The sequence below is a fragment of the Erpetoichthys calabaricus genome, chromosome 12 (assembly GCF_900747795.2).
Source record: "Erpetoichthys calabaricus chromosome 12, fErpCal1.3, whole genome shotgun sequence".
NCBI classification, from domain to species: domain Eukaryota; kingdom Metazoa; phylum Chordata; class Cladistia; order Polypteriformes; family Polypteridae; genus Erpetoichthys; species Erpetoichthys calabaricus.
In genome coordinates, this window is record NC_041405.2 from 53,195,625 (window position 1) to 53,215,851 (window position 20,227).

At 39.2% G+C, this 20,227-nt stretch overlaps 1 protein-coding gene across 2 annotated transcripts in view; it reads left to right on the forward strand.

Annotated features, from left to right (window-relative positions):
- The window catches only part of ccnb3 (cyclin B3), a 58,544-nt gene that overhangs the window by 11,709 nt on the left and 26,608 nt on the right, over positions 1–20,227 (forward strand). For both annotated transcript variants that reach the window (XM_051934507.1, XM_028815533.2), the window contains exons 2-7: positions 1,971–2,090; positions 4,099–4,182; positions 4,686–4,804; positions 7,210–7,339; positions 13,057–13,155; positions 16,248–16,340. In XM_051934507.1, the coding sequence (XP_051790467.1) occupies positions 1,974–2,090; positions 4,099–4,182; positions 4,686–4,804; positions 7,210–7,339; positions 13,057–13,155; positions 16,248–16,340 (642 nt within the window). In that variant the 5' untranslated portion in view covers positions 1,971–1,973. The remainder of the gene's footprint in view (positions 1–1,970; positions 2,091–4,098; positions 4,183–4,685; positions 4,805–7,209; positions 7,340–13,056; positions 13,156–16,247; positions 16,341–20,227) is intronic.

Sequence of the window (20,227 nt, forward strand, 5' to 3'; positions counted from 1 at the left end):
CTTACTGTTAATACGGAGCGTGTTCTGTGGTTGTACTGTTAATAATGCATCACTGTAATGTGATTCACATATGCTATATGGTTTGGACGTGTGAGGATGCCGTATGTTTAATACGGAGAGTTCGTTTATTCTTATTACCCGCACCATGCTGTGTAGTGTGGACATTTAGTTCAGAAGCGCGTTGTAGGCGCATGCGCCATTGTTACTTTCACGCGCCTTCCGTACTATCTTTGTGGACCTGTGGGGCCTCCGTAGCCTCTTCCGTTTGACTCTGGGGTGCAGCGCAGAATCCGCTTTTTTGTGTGGCTGTGTCATTAGTCGTTAGCGATGGGCGCGTTGTTGCTTCATTTCTCATTCACGTTAGTTGAGCTGTTTCGTTTGTGGGCTGTGACTCCTTCGTTTTCACGCTTGCGGTTTATGAGACGCGCTCTGTAGGCGCCTGCGCACTATGTCTCATGGTCCCATCGCCGTGTACCTGCGTCCATGCCTTCCGGTTTACCATTCTCGGTTAGTAATATGGATAAATTGGGGTGAGTATAATTTGCCATGATTTGCAGAGGAGGAAACTCCATGAAAGAGGACAGATTTGTTCAAGCCAATTATTTATGAATAATCATTCAATCATGGGAGCAATAATTTGAAGTAGTTCTGCAAATTAGAAAAGGAGAAGGAGTATAAGTCTGATGGAAATAAATGATTTCCTATTATTATTATTATTTTATGTTAAGCCCTGGATGTGTTAGCAATATTGCAGACCTCTAATGTTAAAACTTGCTGTATTGATTGGTATGCATTTATTTAAAAGTTTAATTGTACAGTTGTTACATTTTCATTCAAGTGCATTGTGTTTATAGATTATTTGTTTTCCATTTTGTTTCTTATAAGGTGATGCATTGTTTACTTGGTTGTTTTTCCTTCCTGACATGCTGACACTGAAAAGTTAAAAGTACATGCCACATGAGTGATTTTTTTTTTTTTTTTTTTAATCAACAGTATATCTGTAAGATACATCATAATAGTTTCCTTAGTATGCAACTTTAAAAATTGCCACTAAAAAGTATGGTCGGTCCTCATTTTAGGTCATTTATACAGTATTATGAGCACAGTAAGGTGTGAAGTTATCTTAAGGATTTACTATCTTTTCATTATTAATTATTGTCTTTGTCAAAGTCTCTCTTTCGTGTTACCATTTCTGGGAACAGCTTACACTCCATGCCACTTCTAGGAATATTTTTTGTAAATTCTTCTGGAAGACTGTCTCGGGGGTGGGCAATGTCGGTCCTGGAGAGCCGCAGTTACTACAGGTTTTCATTCCAACCCAATTGCTTAATTAGAAACCAATCCTTGTCAATCTCAGACCATATTTAATTTAATGGCTTGTTATTCTGCCCAATGTAAAGTTCTTAGATTTTTTTCCTTTCCAAGGTTACCATCAAAATAATTTGAAGACTAAAACAGAAAATTTTCAGTCTGCCACATTTTTCTATTAAGTGTTTTATTAAATCAAACCGAGCATGATGAACACACACAGATGTAAATGGAAAAAAGCTAGATGAAGAACTGCTGGCTCCTTTGTTATTTACATCTTCTTGCTAATAAGGAACCATTAAAACACTGAATGCAGCTGTTTAAAGATTGAAATAAGCAAACGAGATTACTAAAATGAAGCATCAAAGTGTCACTTAATAAATAAGTACTTCAACAGCAATAATTGACTTCTCATTAAGAAACTGGGTTGGAGCAAAAACCCGCAGTCACTGTATCTCTCCAGGATCGACATTGCCCACCCCTGGTCTAGCTAAAGAGAAGTTTAGTTTCTTTCTATTTCTGAGAGCATAATAGGAACGTTTTCATTAACTTTCTTACAGTGTCATATGTATATATTGTGATTATTACGGAAAGGTACTGTATTAAACAAAAAATTATTATTTCTATTGAGCATGTGCTTTTTTTCTTTTTTTTCCACCCAGAAGATGCCAGTGTCTAGAAATCCAAGAGCAGTAACCAGCAAGATACCCAAGATAAGTTGTAACACCACAAATGTGGAAAATCTCAAGGCTGACAAGGTATCTGTTGGCCATTACTTGACGGTCAGTGTTTTTCTTGTTCTCTTTACCCTGATAATTGCTGCTTAGTCACAGCAAATGTGTGGAATTGTGGACATCTTTCTCTCTCTCTCTCTCCCCGTAAATTACATGACCCTCCTGATAGCCATTTCTTTTAGCCAGGGCCGGATTTATATGAAAAGAGGCCCTAGGCTATTCCACTTATGAGGCCCTTTCACCTTCCATTTTTAAGTTTGTAAATTACATGAGAGATAATAAAATTTTGCTAACAATTTGAATGGATAGATAGATAGATAGATGTAGGCCCCTCTTGATCTTGAGGCCCTAGGCTGAAGCCTAGTTAGCCTATAGGAAAATCCGGCCCTGCTTTTAGCTGACCCTCTCACCATTGACACTGTTTTCAACTACACCTTTTGTACCATGAACAGCACCTACCAGGAGAGTCTGTGGAACTGGATTAAGTGGATTATGGGTCTTATTTTCACTAAGCCTCCCTGTTACCATATGTGAGTTGTTCTTGTATCTGTTCTCCTTCCTCACATGAACCATATCAAAACCTTGATGTTTCCCTGGTTCATTCACTTTCTATTAAGGTTATTTTGCCTTGTATTATGCAGCAAAAATCCCAAAGTTTTTGGTTATTTTTCTAAAGGTGTCATTACCCACAGTTGCAATTGTACATTTTATCCATGTTTTTCCCCAAAGTATTACTTTTATCCAGAGTATAGAATAAAAATTTTCATACAGATCCATGAAACTCAAAGAATATGAACATCAATGTGGGCAACACCTGAATGTTCATATCTGTACTGTTCTCTTCTTGCTTTGTAATTCTGCACACTTCATCAGGCACTATTTAGATTACAGTATAATTCATTGTATACTGGATTGCACAATAGTAGCCTCTGTTACCTTGTAACTGTAAAAACTATGCTTTAGCTTGAGTCCGTGGCCTAGTTAGTTTGTAGTCTGCTTGTAATAGTTTTTGCATCATTTCTCTCCAGCTACTGCAATTTTTCCCCAAATACCAAAAATATTCATACTAGGTGTTTTGGTGACTTTCGGCTTGCTGGATGTGAGGGAATTTGCCTTACAATAGACTGCAGTCCCTTTATAGGCTGCTTCTGTCTTTTTTTTTTTTTTTTAATAAGCTACACAACAATGAGTTTCAAGTCTTTTCAACAATTGCTTCTTATTCACCTCAAATCCAATATCACTTCCTGGATCCATCTACAAAGAAATAAATCATAGTATTTTATTTGAACAGATCATTCATGTCCCAGGCCATTCCTGCTTGTGTCCATCCATCCATCCATTTTCCAACCCGCTGAATCCGAACACAGGGTCACGGGAGGTCTGCTGGAGCCTATCCCAGCCAACACAAGGCACAAGGCAGGAATCAATTCCGGGCAGGGTGCCAACCCACCGCAGCATGCTTGTGTGTTATTCATAAATTCTTTTTTTTTTTAGTTGGAGGTGAATATTGACTTTAAACTTTCCTCGATACCTTGTAATAACAGGCAAGCTGTGCAGGTTTTTTTTTTTTTTTTCTTGGCTGGTATCTTAACACAGCATTAAGGTATACTGGCTCCCAGTGACATGATACTTAAAACAGATGGATGGTTGATACATTTAAACACTGTTTTTATTTAAATCATCCATCCAACCATTTTCCAAGCTTGTTTAATCCAATTTATGGTCGTGGGAATCCCTTGTCCTGGTAGGTGTGCCTGTGCACACTCTCTCATACAGGGTACCGGTCCACCACAGGGCCCATTCTCACAAATGCCCACATTCACCCTTTGACAATATAGAGCCACTAATTAACCCAACATGTACATAATTAGGATGTGAGAGGAAAACTCACAAACACATGGGGGGGAAAAGATGCAAGCATGACACAATGACCAGGCTCAAACTGGTATGTAGTAGCACATCCACTACTCCAACCTTATGATGCAATATCATTTGCATTTGGCAAACTAGTTATTGTTTCTTCTTGTGTTTTCAAAACATTCTTTTTCTTTTAAAGGAAGAGAACAGTCTAACAAAGCGTTCATCAACCTCTCCTCAAGGAGCACCCAAGAAAAGATCTGCATTTGGAGACATCACCAATGTAAGCAACGAGGCTGCATGATTACATCCTCCATAAATGTAGTCCTTTACATTTATCTAGAAAGATAATCCATAATGACTAACACCAAATAATAGGACTATAAATTTATATGCTATTCAATGGATATGAAAGTAAAGTTAAGAAAAAAGAAATATACTTAATTTGTCCAATTTACAAGTTGTGTAGTGGGTGTTTTACAATTGTCCAATTTACAAGTTGTGTAGTGGGTGTTTTACAAGGTGTTAATGACATCTAATAGTGTGATTAATGAAATAAAGTAACCTGCAGGGATTGTCTGTGAATAAAGAGAAAGCTGCAATTCATCATGTAAAAGGAATGCCTTTCTATATCTTTGGTGTGGTCGGATGGGGCTAACTTACATATAGTAGAATAGTCAATATAAAGGAAGACCATTTGGGTTTTTATCTCTGATTGGCTAAAAATGTTGGGATGAATTTTCATATATCAAATGTCATCTTTTTTAACTTTCTTTCCTTTACCAGGCCAGTAAAGCACAATTTCTTCAGGTGAAGAAGAATGCAGTGAAGCAGCCCAAAAAGGCACAAAAGGTCGAAGCTGCACCAAAGCCTGTGCCTGAAAATAAAGTGGTTGTACAGAAAAAGTAAGTTATCTCTTTAATTAAAGCACCCATCCACACTCACTATTAGCTTAAACTTCTCATCTGGAACTACATTAGTGTACTCCCTGAAACTTTCAGATCATGTTAAGAAAGGAAAGGTCTGAAGAGGATGCAGGAATGAATAAGTTAATGTTTGTAGGGAAAGGGAGAAGAGGCATGAAAGAGGTAGGCATCTTAGCTGTGTTTCTTGTGTAATAAAGATGGCAGGGGGATTCTTGTTCAGTGCAGATGAGACTGGAAGTGGGTTCATAAAAGCTGTTATGACTGAGAGGACAGATTGCAGACCAGTATGAAAACATATGATATCATCAAGTAATTGTATACTTATTTAGATTAGTTATTTTGGTGAAAGTAGGGAAGTTCTATGGAACTGCAGACCTGGTGTCAAGATGGAATGTGCATTAAATCACTTAACTTGTAAAGTTATTTAAAGACAATACACACTGCAAGGTAATTCAGGATGAAACAGAAAGGTTAAATCTCTTGGGTATTTTACATGTTCCAGGAATTTACTGAAACAGTGCTGATTCTGACCAATGAAGCCTTTTTCCACCGACTAACTGAAAAATGATTGAAATTGAGATTTACTGTTTTTTGCACATAAAAAAAAAAAAGTGTCTGTATGCATACTGTATGTAATACAAATAGCCACCACAAGATGGCACACTGACTAAGCAACTAATAACTCTTTAGTAGTGTACCAATTTAAAGGAGGACTGAGGAGGACCAGTGTGTTAGCATTAGATTTTCAGGTGAGTCTTCCTCCAAGTGGTTATATAAATATCTTACAGAATCAAACTCATTGTCATGAAAGAAGTTCCACTAACTTCCTCCTGATTAATTTAAAGTCTGTTCTGGTCTTAGTGGGCTATTTCTTTTTCAGCAAAGCAAAACCGAACATTTACTTTGAAATCGCTGTACAGAACAAAGTGAAGCATGTGCACCAATGCCACAAAAGCAGTGCTGAAGCAACTACTGGAGTTTAGGGATGCGATGTTTGATGTTATCGAAGAGCTTACATGTTATGCTGAAACTCTGTCCAAAGTAAACAAACTTTGTTAAAACAATCAAGACATTTGACTTTGTAATTTGTAACACTATGTTAAAGACCATTTACCATACAAGTTTAGCTCAACAGTCACCAAAATTAATGTGGGTGACACACTTAATGTTGTTCCTTGTGTAAAAGACAGCTATTACTATATTGACACACAGCTTTTCAGGATATAAAGACCATCAAGAAATATAATCACAAACAGAACTTTGCATGATACCTTGGCAAGCTCTGTAAGCTCTGTTTCATTGAAGGACATGCTTGTTGCAGATTCACTGGCAGGATGACGGACAACCTGTTGCTGCATCCAAACAGTTCAATCTTTCGTCTTTGTGCCTGGTGCAGCTGCATTGTTCTTATGTGTGAGTGAACATTTCTTTCAGGGACAGCTTCTGTTCTGTTTCTCCAATGTAGAACCCTCACTCTCATCTCAGACACAGAAGAATGTTCTTCTTTTGTGTAAATTCAACCATCTTTTAGGCATTTTGTAAGACATAAACAGCGGAGATAATATGGCTGAAGCCTTAAACAAACTTGTTGAGTTTTTGGAAGCGGACATTCATGGCAGAGATTTGGCAACTGAATTAAAATTTCTGTCTCACCTGTTTCCCCAATTAGATCATCACTTCTTTTAGAATATTACAATATTTGGTTAACAAAGACACAAAATCTGCGTTTCCAAATATATGTGTTACATGTAAAATATTTGTAGTAGTTCTAACTTCTGTTGTTAGTGCAGAATGCACAATAATTATAGTGCACAATTATTCATTCAAGTGTTTAATTTCATGTCTTGGAAGGTTTTAGGTTTAATCAGTATTAATGGCATATGTTAAAAACATTGAGTGGATAATGAATAAAATATTAAGTGTCAGCAATATTTTATTTCATTAAATATATAACTCTTACATGAAATACTTTGTGTTTTATTCAGGGTCTGCTGAGTGCATCCTGTCTTCCCGTGCATCTTTAGCCATGCATCAGGGGTCATGGAGAAGACCTATTTTTATGCTTTCCCTGAGAGTCAGACAAATGGACTAAACATCATAAGCTTTTGTATATACACTTGTATTGTGTATAAACATTGGGTCATTTGTCTAGCAGAACACTTTGCGATTGAGCACATCATGATGGCATAAGGGATCCACTTAGGGCTAATTTTATTTTATTACAGACTAGCATATTTTTATAACTATATGTACAGTTTTCAAAACTATTTTTTTCTGTTCCCAAGAAACATCAGAGCAATGTGTTCAAGTTGGAAATCTGCCCTCTAGCCCTAATGTCACAAGACTAGTGGAATCTAATATTTCAATATATGTTTGTGTTTTAGGTCTTTGAATGAAACATCAAGCAAAGCGATTCCACCAAGTGACCCACCTGAGCAAAAACTCACTGAAGCTGTTGAGAAATTGCCAGTGAAAGAACCCATTGTGAAAGAAGTTCAGTGCAATGTAGAGCAGGTAATCTGAAAAAGTGATATTTACTAAAGTAAGACTCAAATTATTACTCAATATCATTACAGAAGGACTTGGATAGCATACAGGGTTGGGCAGATCTGTGGCAGATGAAATTTAATGTCAGTAAATGTAAAGTATTATACATAGAAAGTAAAAATGTTAGGATTGAATACACAATGGGCGGTTGGAAAATCAAGAGTACACCTTATGAGAAGGATTTAGGAGTCATAGTGGACTCTGAGCTATCGACTTCCAGACAGTGTTCAGAAGCCATTAAGAAGGCTAACAGAATGTTTGATTATATAGCACGGTGTGTGGAGTACAAGTCCAAGGAGGTTATGCTCAACCTTTATAATGTACTTGTGAGGCCTCATCTTGACTACTGTGTGCAGGTTTAGTCTCCAGGCTACAAAAAGGACATAGCAACACTAGAAAAGGTCCAGAGAAGAGCAACTAGGCTGATTCCAGGGCTACAGTGGTTGAATTATGAGGAAAGATTAAAAGAGCTGAGCCTTTACAGTTTAAGCAAAAGAAGATTAAGAGGTGACAAGATTGAAGTGTTTAAAATTATGAAGGGAATTAGTACAGTGGATCGAGACTGTTATTTTAAAATGAATTCATCAAGAACACATGGACACAGTTGGAAACTTAAGGGTAAATTTTGCACAAACGTTAGGAAGTTTTTCTTTACACACAGAACGATAGACACTTGGAATAAGCTACCAAGTAGCGTGGTAGACAGTAAAACTTTAGGGACTTTCAAAACTCGACTTGATGTTTTTTTTTGGAAGAAATAAGTGGATAGGGCGGCACGGTGGCGCAGTGGGTAGCGCTGCTGCCTCGCAGTTGGGAGACCTGGGGACCCGGGTTCGCTTCCCGGGTCCTCCCTGCGTGGAGTTTGCATGTTCTCCCCGTGTCTGCGTGGGTTTCCTCCGGGCGCTCCGGTTTCCTCCCACAGTCCAAAGACATGCCGGTTAGGTGGATTGGCGATTCTAAATTGGCCCTAGTGTGTGCTTGGTGTGTGGGTGTGTTTGTGTGTGTCCTGCGGTGGGTTGGCACCCTGCCCAGGGTTGGTTCCCTGCCTTGTGCCCTGTGTTGGCTGGGATTGGCTCCAGCAGACCCCCGTGACCCTGTGTTCGGATTCAGCGGGTTGGGAAATGGATGGATGGAATAAGTGGATAGGACTGGCAAGCTTTGATGGGCTGAATGGCCTGTTCTTGTCTAGAATGTTCTAATGTTTGACTTCTGTCATCAGCCACAGGACTAATTGCAAAACTGTAGTAATGGGTAAATTAAGGTTTAAGGTTTCTTTATTTAATCATGTTTACACAAGAAAACATGAAATTCACCTGCTCAGTTGTATCTAATAAAAGACAGAATGAAATAAAACAAACAAATAGAAACAAGTCAGGTTAAGGTAAGGCAGTTAGATAATGCATATTTACATCAACAAAAAAAAAAAGGTTACAGGATATATATCAAAACCTTAATCATTATTATTATTTCTTATTGAAAAGTCAAATGGCACGAAGAAGAAAGGAATTTCTGGAGTGATTTGTGTGGGTTTTTAAAGCGACTATCCTGCTGTTTTAGTGAAGTTTAGTTCTACATGTAATGGATGTCTGTCATCAGTTGAGATGATTTCCAGTTTCTTTAACATTGCCCTCTGACACACACTAGTCAAATCATCTACATCAGCCCCAATAACTTTAGCTGCATAGTTCGTAATCTGCTGGAGCTTTTTTGAGTTTTGGTTTGTCAGACTATTTAAACCAGGCAATGAAACTGAAAGTGATCACTAACTGGATCACACTGCAATAAAAGGACAACATGAGGTCCTTGTCTACTTTAATTAGTTTGAGTTTATGGAGGAGAAATAAGCGTTGGTTGTATTTAGAGAATATTTTTTTTTTGTATTTAGTATTCCAGTTAAGATTGTTATCTAGGTAAGTTCTTAAGTATTTATATTCAGTCACTATTTCTACCTCCTCCCCCAGAACAACAAAGGGTGAACATACAGATTTCTGTCTCTTAAAATCAAATATAATTTCTTTGGTCTTTTTAAAATTCAGAGTGAGAGAGGTTTAATTGCACCAGTTTACCATACAGTCCACTTGATTTATCTACTGGCTTTCATCCTCCCCAGATGTGCGTCTTATGAGCATGGTGTCATCAGCATACTTGATAATGGAGCAGTAGTCATTGTTCTGTCTCGGGTCACTTGTGTACTGAATAAACAATAATGGTGATAAGACACACCCCTGTGTTTGAATGAATGACCATTGAAAAAGTGTCCTGTACTTTAACTGTCTGTGAATGATTTAAAAGAAAGTCCTGAGTCCGTAGTGTAATAAATGGGTTTACATTCATACTGTTCAATTTCTCAATTAGTATATGAGGCTGTATGGTATTGAACGCTGAAGAAAAATCCAATAATAGTGCTCTGACATACAGTATGAACCAGGCTGATCAAGAAAGGTGTAGATCTGATGTAAGATAACAAGCAGAGCATCTTTCACACTTCTGTTTGCACAGTAAGCAAATTGATTGTCTTGAAAAGACTTTGTCTCTGTCATTAAAATGTTTTTCACCAAATGTTCAAAGCATTTCATTGGGATAGAGGTAAGAGCCACTGGTCTGTAGTCCATTTAAATAGCTTGGCCTAGAATCCTTGATTGTTTCCACAGATTAGGTACAATACCACAGGTCAGAGACCAGTTAAAAAGCAAATGAAAAACTAGAGGGAGCTGCTTAAAACAAGACTTTAAGAGCTGACCTGATTTGCCATCTGGTCCCGCTGAAATGTTTGTTTTAACCTGCTGCAAGCTTTTCTCCACTTCAGTTAACCTGAACCCCATCACGACAGAATTTCTGGTGTTTTTATAAAGCATCTCCTTTATTTCTGTATTTTGGGTGCTGAAATCACTTGTTTCAAATCTGGCAAAAAAGTTATTCAGTTCATCTGCTAAAAGCTTGCTGACTCCACACTCTTTTTATTTTTTTATTTTTTATTTTTTTTGTTCTTTATTTCACCTTTATACAATTTCTTGTATTAGGAATTTGTTAGTTTTCGCATACCCCTTGGGGTCAGAGTGCAGGGTCAGCCATTGTACAGCGCTCCTGGAGCAATTACAGGTAAAGGGCCTTGCTCAAGGACCCAGCAGAGTAGGATCTCTTTTTTGGCAATGACGGGGATTCGAACCGGCAACCTTCAGGATACCAGCGCAGATCCTCAGCCTCAGAGCCACCACTTTTAGAGCCCAGTCCTGCAATTGGTTTTAGTCCCTTCCAGACGTGCTTTGGATTGTTATCATTAAACCACCTCTTGATTTTCCCCTATACATCTTTTTATTTTCTTTAATTAAATTATTTGCCTTTTGCACAAGTATGCAGCATTTAAACCATACAAAATGGAATTTAGATGCATACAAGAAAGCAATACAACATGCATCATGAAAAGCAACTCTTCTATCCTCGCTATGCTGGAATATGGTTGCTCTTGACAGAAGAAAACTAGTTGGACAATGAGACAATTAAGGTAGGGCAATGTAATGAACATCCGAGCACAAGTAAAGTCTGTGTTCTCGCCTGTCCACACTGAAAAGCTGAGCTGCAGTTTTTAGAAGTATGCAGCTCTGAAAAGCAATTGCAAAAGTATTTGTTAAAAACACCAGGGTATTGTGAATGAAAGGCTAAAATGTATACTATCATTTGTATTTTTTAAATGAAAACGCAGTAGTGTGGACAGGGCTTCATTGTGAATCTTTAAAACCAGTTAGTTAAGAATAATAATAATAATTATTTGCATTTATATAGTGCTTTTCTCACTACTTAAAGTGCTTAGCAATTGCAGGTTAAGGGCCTTGCTCAAGGGCCCAACAGAGCAGAGTCCCTTTTGGCATTTTATGGGATTCGAACCGGCAACCTTCCGATTGCCAGTGCAGATCCCTAGCCTTAGAGTCACCACTCTGTTTACAAGAATTCTGAGTGAATGAAATAGAGTTAAACCTTATTAGCAACAATGACTGGCTTTTAATTACGTTGAAATCTGCTGCCACTGCACCTGTGCAGAAGTTTGACACCTCTGGCTTACACGGTAGCAAAAAATAAGATAAATTGTACGTGTAAATGGATCTTAACTGAGCTGTGTCTTGTTTGTAGCCATGCCTTTTTTTCATCTTTTTATTATGCCAGTTCTTTTGATTTGATGAGTTACAGCCATCAACTTGGCATAATAGGGCTCCATAAGCATCAATAACCGTGCCATATCCATTACATTTATTTCAAATTACAAATGTTTATTTTATATGGTTTCTTTACTTGTCCTTAAAATAAGTATAGAACACAGGCAAATTAGGTCTCCTGCTCAGGTCACAGGAGAAGGATTTGAATTAGTAAGCTTCTAAAACACTAGGCTTCAGTGTAGTGGGGTGTGACTATCATGTGAAGACCATTTGTATGCTTTGCTTTTATTAAGTATTCCTTTCAACACCATTTTTCTGCAGTATGTTTTGTCTTTGTGTTACAATATCCGAGCCAAAACCCTGTTACCATGTTTGAATGCTTTAAGGGATATTCCACACAGAGGTTTTTTGTTTGTTTTGTTTTGCAGCCCTTGTAGATTGTAGTGATAGGAAAGAAACATTTTTAATCACATATTCTCATGCTGAATGGGAGGAAAAAATGCATCATATAATAAAACTCAATGGGGTGACCAGTGCTATGTAGTAGCAAAAATTGTGAAAAACGTCCAGGAGAAAAAGAAAAGTCTCTGTTACCTGTGTCACATAATCCACATGTCTGTCATCCAGTTGTATGCTCAAAATGTGCAAAACACATGCATCTTTGCTAAAGTATTATTAATAGTTACTTCTGAAAAATCAGTGTCCATCCATCCATCCATCCATTTTCCAACCCGCTGAATCCAAACAGGGTCACGGGGGGTCTGCTGGAGCCAATCCCAGCCAACACAGGGCACAAGGCAGGGAACCAATCCCGGGCAGGGTGCCAACCCACCGCAGGACACACACAAACACACCCACACACCAAGCACACACTAGGGCCAATTTAGAATCGCCAATCCACCTAACCTGCATGTCTTTGGATTGTGGGAGGAAACCGGAGCGCCCGGAGGAAACCCACACAGACACGGGGAGAACATGCAAACTCCACGCAGGGAGGACCCGGGAATCGAACCCAGGTCCCCAGGTCTCCCAACTGCGAGGCAGCAGCGCTACCCACTGCGCCACCGTGCCGCCCTCAGTGTACATCAACAACAGGAAATATATTCGTATAATACAGTGCTTCTGAATTGAATATGGGACTTTTGACAAATGAATGAGGAAGAGAGGTAGATCTTCATTTCAAAATCTGAAGTTGCAACAGGGTTGTAGGGGATACCTTTAAAAATTAGGCCCCTCACAGTCTGATTTTAAAGCATATATATTTACATTTAATAAAATTGTACATTTCGGTCAGTGTTTAAGAGTGAATCTCCAAACTGCTAAACATAATTCTATAGAATTCAGTTGTGTATCTTGAAGTCCACTCTTCACTTCGAAATTGTGTGGTCCTGAAGTGTCACCTGTTGCATGGCTGTGCTCAGGTCCTAATCATGGATCCTGAGGTGGTTTGTCGTGTGGTGGGTGCAGCAACATGCTGTATCAGTGCATGCTCCAAACCTCAAGCCGGCATTACCCAAATGTTTTCTCTTTTTGCAGGTTTCAGATCCATATGATGTTGATAAAGAAAGTAGCGGTGACCCATTCATGAGTTCAGAGTATGCAAAAGATATCTTTGACTATCTCAAGGAGAGAGAGGTAAAATGAATACAGCAGTACTATGTATAATGTTTACTTTGTTTTCTAATGTTAATTTAATCATCACCTGATCGGGTATTTAAAAACATATTCTGCTTTATGCTGTAAATTATGTCTCGCACCTGCCTACTGTACTACAACAATTTGTTTTTTTTCATTGTGTGCTTCAGAATTTGTATGACTGCTGATGGCATGATTCCTTCTCACACCTAAAAACAAATATATACTATAATAAACTCATTTTCTCTCTGTATTTCATATTGCTTCCCACTTTGGAGCTGACACTTTTCCAATGGTCTCCAGCTCCCTGCGGCCCTAACTTGGTTACTTGGTTGGTTTTGGAATATAATTGATAATGCTTGGTAAAGAAATAGATGGACTTTTCCTGTTCTCTGAACCTTTTTGTCAACTTTTTCACATGAATGGCAAATGCTTTTTCAAACATACTGTTTTGTGGTAGCTTGAAGAAACTTGTGGAACTTTTATTTATTTATATATATATATATATATATATATATAATATAATATATTTGCAGTTGGAGATCCACAAAGGGAGAAAAAAAACGAATCACGTATCATAAAATAGTTTTATTCCTGAGCTTTCAACCCCTGTCAGGGGTCCATCAGAGGATAATGCTTAGACTTACAAGAATCAAAGGCAATATATAGCAACACATTCAGTGGGGGGTGGGTGGAGGTGACTAAGTCCGTATGATCAAAGGGGGGGGGGGGGGGGGTGTATCATTAAATTAAAGTGCATATGTCCTTCTTAAGTTGGCATATGCTGGGTTTATGTCCAAGTGTCTGTTGATGGCATTTTCATCTGATAGCCAAGACTCTGCCAACTCTCTGGCGCTTATATATATATATATATATTTAAAAAAAAAATCAACTTACATTTCTATACATTGCCCTACCCAGTGGTAGAAATGGACATTTGGAAGTTAACTTTTGTACATGATGAACTTCAGATAATGAAAAAGCTACATCCACTTTAAAGGCACGTTCTACCCCAAAATTGTTTTGTTACTTCCCCTATATAGTTTGTAACTGAGGACTAAGAAACCTTTTGAATCTCACATTTTCATGCAGAACAAGAGGAAAAAAATAGTGTACATAACAGACATCTAGAATAGAATGCAACCAGTAACCCCGCGATTCTCGAAAGAATCACAAATCCAAGAATGGCAATCAGTTTCTGTTCCGTCCGATATTTGGAGGGAGGAAATATCATGGAGGGTGGGTGCATCCTGGGAAATTTTTTATTTAATTAAAGAAACCCACAAGCAGTTTCGTTTTGGAGCTGTGACTCATCTGGTTCTGGTCTTTCAGAGGCACGTTGTAGGCGCCTTCATTTATTTCTTTTATTCATGCAGTCTCTTTTTTGTTTTTCTATGGCTGCGTCGTCAGCCAGAAGTCGTTTGCTGACGGCGGCGGATTCGTGTGCTGAAGTGACCATGGCATTGGATCCAGGCATGGGGGCTACATTCCTAAACGAAGGTGGTACATGCGGTGGTGTGGGCGGTCGCGTTTGGGCGGCTGTACCACCTGGCGTGCACGCTTTACCTCCGGTTTAGTTCACAGGTCGTAGCCATACGGGCTCGTTTTTGTATTTCTAATCGTTGAGCCGTTTCTTTTTGGAGCCGTGACTCCTTTGCCTGTCCTGTTTCAGAAGCGCGTTGTGGGTGCCTTCGTTCATTGTTTTTATCCATACAGGCTCGTTTTTGTATTTCCGTTAGTTGACTTACTTTTAATAGTGAATTACCGTTATGTGATTCAAATATGCCACACTGACTGCCTGCACAGTGGATTAGAGCATGTTTAGTTTACAGGTTGTGTTGTTTGGGTACCACGCACTGACTCTGGGAAGTACGGGCTTGGTTTAGTATTACTAATCGTTGAGCTCTTTTGATTTGGAGCCATGACTCCTTTGCCTCTGCTGTGTGAGAAGCGCGTTGTGGGCGCCTTCGTTCATCGTGTTTATCCATACGGGCTCGTTTTGTAATTCCGTTAGTTGAGCTCTTTCATTTTGGAGCCGTGACGTCTTTGTTTCTGGTGTTTCTGAAGCGCGTTGTAGGAGCCTCCGTGTATTGTTTTTATCCATGCAGTCTCGTCTTTGTTGTTCTGTTGCTGTGTCGTTAGGTAGAACTCGTTTACTGTTAGGAATCATAATCCAACTTACTTTTAATACTGAATTACCGTTATGTGATTCAAATATGCCACACTGACTGCTGGCACAGTGGATTAGAGCAAGCTTAGTTTACAGGTTGTGTTGTTTGGGCGCCACCTACTGATTCTGGGAAGCCGCTGGGTTTGACTCTGGGGCACAGTGCGCATGCGCGTTGGTGTGTCCGCCGTCCGTGCATAAATTAAACTGTGGTTTAGTAATATAGATGATGACCAGTGCTGTATAACTGCAAAAGATGTGAAAAAAATGTCCATGGGCAGAAAAGAAAAAAAATTTTTATGTTGTGTGTCAGTTGCCCCATTGTATTCTCGAAATGTGCAAAATACATGTTTTTTTTTCTAAAAAAGTTAATGGTTAAAGGTGCCTTTGAATTGAAGATGGGACTCTTGACTGCAAATGAGGGGCAGAGGTAGACCTTCAATTCAAAGGCACAGTTTTATGGGAATGCCTTTCTTATTTGTGTTGTATGCGGATTTATTTGGAAATAACTCTTAATGTTTTAGTAAACATTTGCTTTTTTTGTGAGTACAACTGAGTAACTGAGTGGAGTAATTCCTTTAATTCCCACAACAATATGGAAATGTGCATTTTTTTTGCATTCCATGTATTGTGTATGTATATACTGTATGTCCCGAGTGACCCATGCATGAGTTTGCATGTTCTCCCTGTCACCATGAGGGTGCTGTGGTTTCCTCTCACAGTCCAGACACATGCAGCTTAAATGAAGTGACACTGTTAAGATTGGCCCGTGTGTGTGTGTGTATGTGTTTTCACTGATGTACTGGCAACATATCTGGGGATTATAGCTGCCTTATGCCCTATGCTTGGAATTGTCTCCAGATTCATCCCCCAAACCCAAATAAGCTGGTTATGAAAGTGGATGATTTTTTTTTCCCCTCTCCAGTTGAAGTTTGGCATTGAGAGCTACATAAATAAACAACAAGATCTGAACAAAGAGATGAGAGCCATCTTGGTGGACTGGATGGTGGAGGTTCAGGTGAGCTTTAGTTACTCTTTTTTGCAATTTTTTTTTTAACTTAAACTTACATGTAAGGGAGCAGATGATGTTGTTTCAGTAAATCTGCTTAGGCCACTATTATTTTGCTTATGCCCTACAAAAGCCACGTGTATTGGAAAATCTTTTTAATCTGCCAAATTGCATCTTCTTCTTTGTATGAAGCAGACTTGAGAAAAATCTATGTATCAAATAGTACATTATTATATTTTAAGTGGTGCCTCTGCACTGGGGTATGTCCAACATAATGACTGCAGTTTCTGGATCTCATCACCTTGAGGAATTTGAGGTTACAGGAGTAGAATTAAACAACTGCCTCATGACTTCTCAACAGTTTCAAAACTATTATGAGCTCAGCTCATAGTATTTTGATAGGCCAATTTACCAGCCCAACAACTCTGGTGACTGTTTTCTAGGTAATGTGAGTCCATTCATTCAAACAAAGATGTAACGCTGTCTGATTTGGTGGATCATTTGATGGGTCAGGGTCAGGTTCATCATACTGCATCTCTTCAGGTATGGGCAAGCCACGGTTGTGTGCCAGATTATGTAGCAAGTTACATGCTTGCACAATGTGACACACTTTCTGCGGACTATAGAGCAGCACATTAATAGAGTGGAAATGTTTTCTAATTATATAAGCGAATTCATTTTTTGTGGATGAGTGCCACAATGGATAGGTTCTCTGCTCTTTACATGGCTCTTTGAGGCGACTCGCTATCTTTAAGATTGCTTGCCTTTGCCACACTATTTGGGAGGGGAAAAAAAGTATGTGTGACAGTACAGAGTTGCCTTTTTTATAGGCGCTCCAGCTATAGATGATGTAGTGCCAACTCACTCTTTTGGTGATTCATGTTTTGCAGTTCAACCACAGCGTAAGGAAATCTTGTATTTCAGGATGACAAGTGGGTAATACTATTCTATACAGCTGGCATGGCGAAACTTAGTGATGATTTTGAAATACCAGATTGGTCAGCACACTGAGAAAGGTCCTGTGGCTAAAAACCTGAAAGTGGACCGAACTTGCAAAGCAGGAGGTAGAGCAGAATTTCTCAGTCTGCCTTTGTAAAGCTGGTGCCAATTCAGTAAAGAGCTCTAAGAGGATAGCTCTTGGATATCCATATTTCTAAACGAGAATGGTAAACCGGATATGGACGCAGGGTCGTGCCCGTGGACGCAAAAGACATACTGCGCAAGCGCCACACAAAGCCCCCCCCCCCCACCGCAACAGAGCAAAACGGGAGAAACTACGAACCGTCAGAGTAGGAGACAAAGTAAAACCTCATAAAGAGGATAAAGAACAGGGACAAACACATGAAGAGCAGGTTACAGAACAAAGCCCCCCCCTCCCCAGAGTACAACGACAGAGACTACGAACCGTCTGACATGCCGCAAGCAGGATAAAGCGAGGTCAGAAATAAAACAGAGTAGGAAACAAAGTAAAACTTCATAAAGGGATTAAAGAACGGGGAAACACATGGAGAGCGGGTTACAGATGATGAAACCTGGAATGCAACAGCTACAAAAAAACCTAGGCACTAAACACATGCACACCGAGATACAGAATATAAAGGCAGAACCAACGACCGTTAAACGTCCACACCACACAGTGGATACGGACCCTGAAGGTTCAGGCGCCTACATCGGGCGTCACAAAGCCCAGTAAAGTACAAAAGGCAAATGCGCCTACACAGCATGGTAAGAACCGACATAATACGGAATGCGCAGGCGTGGACGCCATATTGTGAGTGGCACTAATGCGTAGATCTAATGAACGTGGACTCCTACAACGCGCGTCTCAAACTGCATAGGCAAAGCAGGCACGGGTTCAACACGACACAGCTCGAGTTACCGAGATACAAACACGCGCCTGCCTGGATATAATTAATGAATGCAAGTGCCTAAAACGTGCGTCTGAAATGACGCAAACCAGGCAGAGACTCCTCCAAAAAGAAACCGCTCGACTAAACGATATACCAAGTTAAACGGGAAACACTACAGAGTCCGCAGTGCTCCACAATGCACCGCATAATAGTTCGGAAAGAGCTTCGTATTGACAGTGGAGAGACCCACAGTGACACGGGCGAACGCTCCGTATTAAACATACGTCTTCCTCACACATCCAATCTATACGGCATAGGTGGATCACATTACAGTTATGCATTATTAACATTATGATAAACATCACAGTATCGCGAACAAATGAAAATTATTACTCGAAAAAGGGAAAATATAATCAGGTACGTACGGGGCTCCGTGTTAACAGTGGAGAGCCCCAGAGTGACACTGGCAAGCTCTCCGTATTAAACGTGCGTCATCCTCACACGTGGCTACCCAGAGGGCACGGGTTCAAAACGCCGGGGGTAGGCGAGCAAAGCGAGCAGGGGGCTCCCCTTGTCATCATCTATAAATACACACTCTTCTAATTCTTCCATTTCTTCTAACAACACTAAAGCAGCTATGGTATATAGAATAGTTTGGCCATTCCATTCACCATTATATTGTTACAGAATGATTACAATCAAGTGCCTTAAATTTGTAACCGATATGGGATTAATTTCGGTTTATTTGATAAATCCTACGTCATGGATGCGAATATGAAAAAGAAGGGAAATGATACAGAAACAGTGGCACTACTTTGACGTCGGGTGCCACCAGTTTACAAAACCGAACAGAAGCGTGCATACGCATGGTCCAAGGCTACTGTGAAAATATGGGCGGCTTTACGCTAAATTTAATTTTTATACATTGTGAAGTGTGCGTGGAAACAGCATATGCAACATTTTTGTGCTTACTGACGGTTTATACATGAGGCCCAAGGTGAGAACAGCGAGCAAAGTAAAAAAGCTGGCAAAAGGTAGGCAGATTGAATGTGGACTAGTTTATTTTTGGTAGTGTCCAATGGGCAGTGGCAGGTTAGAGTTATATTCTTATATTTTGATATTCAGAGTAACAAGCAAGTCGGCACCTCTGGACTCACCCAGAAAAACGGGATTGTTGCAGTATCAAGTCAGTGTCTGGACAATCTTGTCTTTTTTTTTTTTTTTTTTTTTTTTTTTTTCTCTTCGACAAATGCAGCAATACTTTAAAAAATTTTCAAACCACTTTTATTAATTACACCTCATTGTTTTAGGCATTATGTGTCAAGTCAGCAGCTACGTAAGATGGAGACTAATTGTGCTACAAGGCATGTTGGGTACCGAGTTTATTTTTTTTTATTTTTTATTTTTTTTAATAAAGCTGGGGATTTAATGTGTTGTAATGAAAATTTGAATTATGAGTTATGAGTCATTTGCTTTAATGAGAAGGTCTTAGCATTAAAGAACAGTCAGGGATCTCGGGTTTAAGAGTGACTGGAACAGGATCAAATGCAAAACAATACTTTTGGAGCACAGGAGATGAGTTTAGGAAAACTGTTCTGTGTATCAAAGTGCAGAGCAGTAGGACAGGGAAAAAAACAGTGTAAAGGGGTCTAGCTGTGCGTTTTACTAATAAAGATGACCAGCTAACCACTCAAAATTACGAAGAGGCTGATTGTGGATATGAAGTACAAAAACAGATCAGTAAAATACTGCAGCTTTGCATAGCGCATCTAGAGCAATGTGATGCTAAAATGAGTGCAGGTAAAACAAATAATTGTTGTTTGACATTCAAAAGTCATCTTTTTTTTTTTTTAACAAAACCTTTTGTAAATTCAAATTATATTTGATTAGCGAAGTTCATTCCAATAGATCTAGTGGTCACAGGCATGTACTACACTTGTCCCCAACTCACACAGATTAGTAATCTTCATTTACACATGGAAAATCACTGGAGAAGGCATATAGTTTGGCTTTAGCAATCATAATACAATTTTTCCATAATAATGA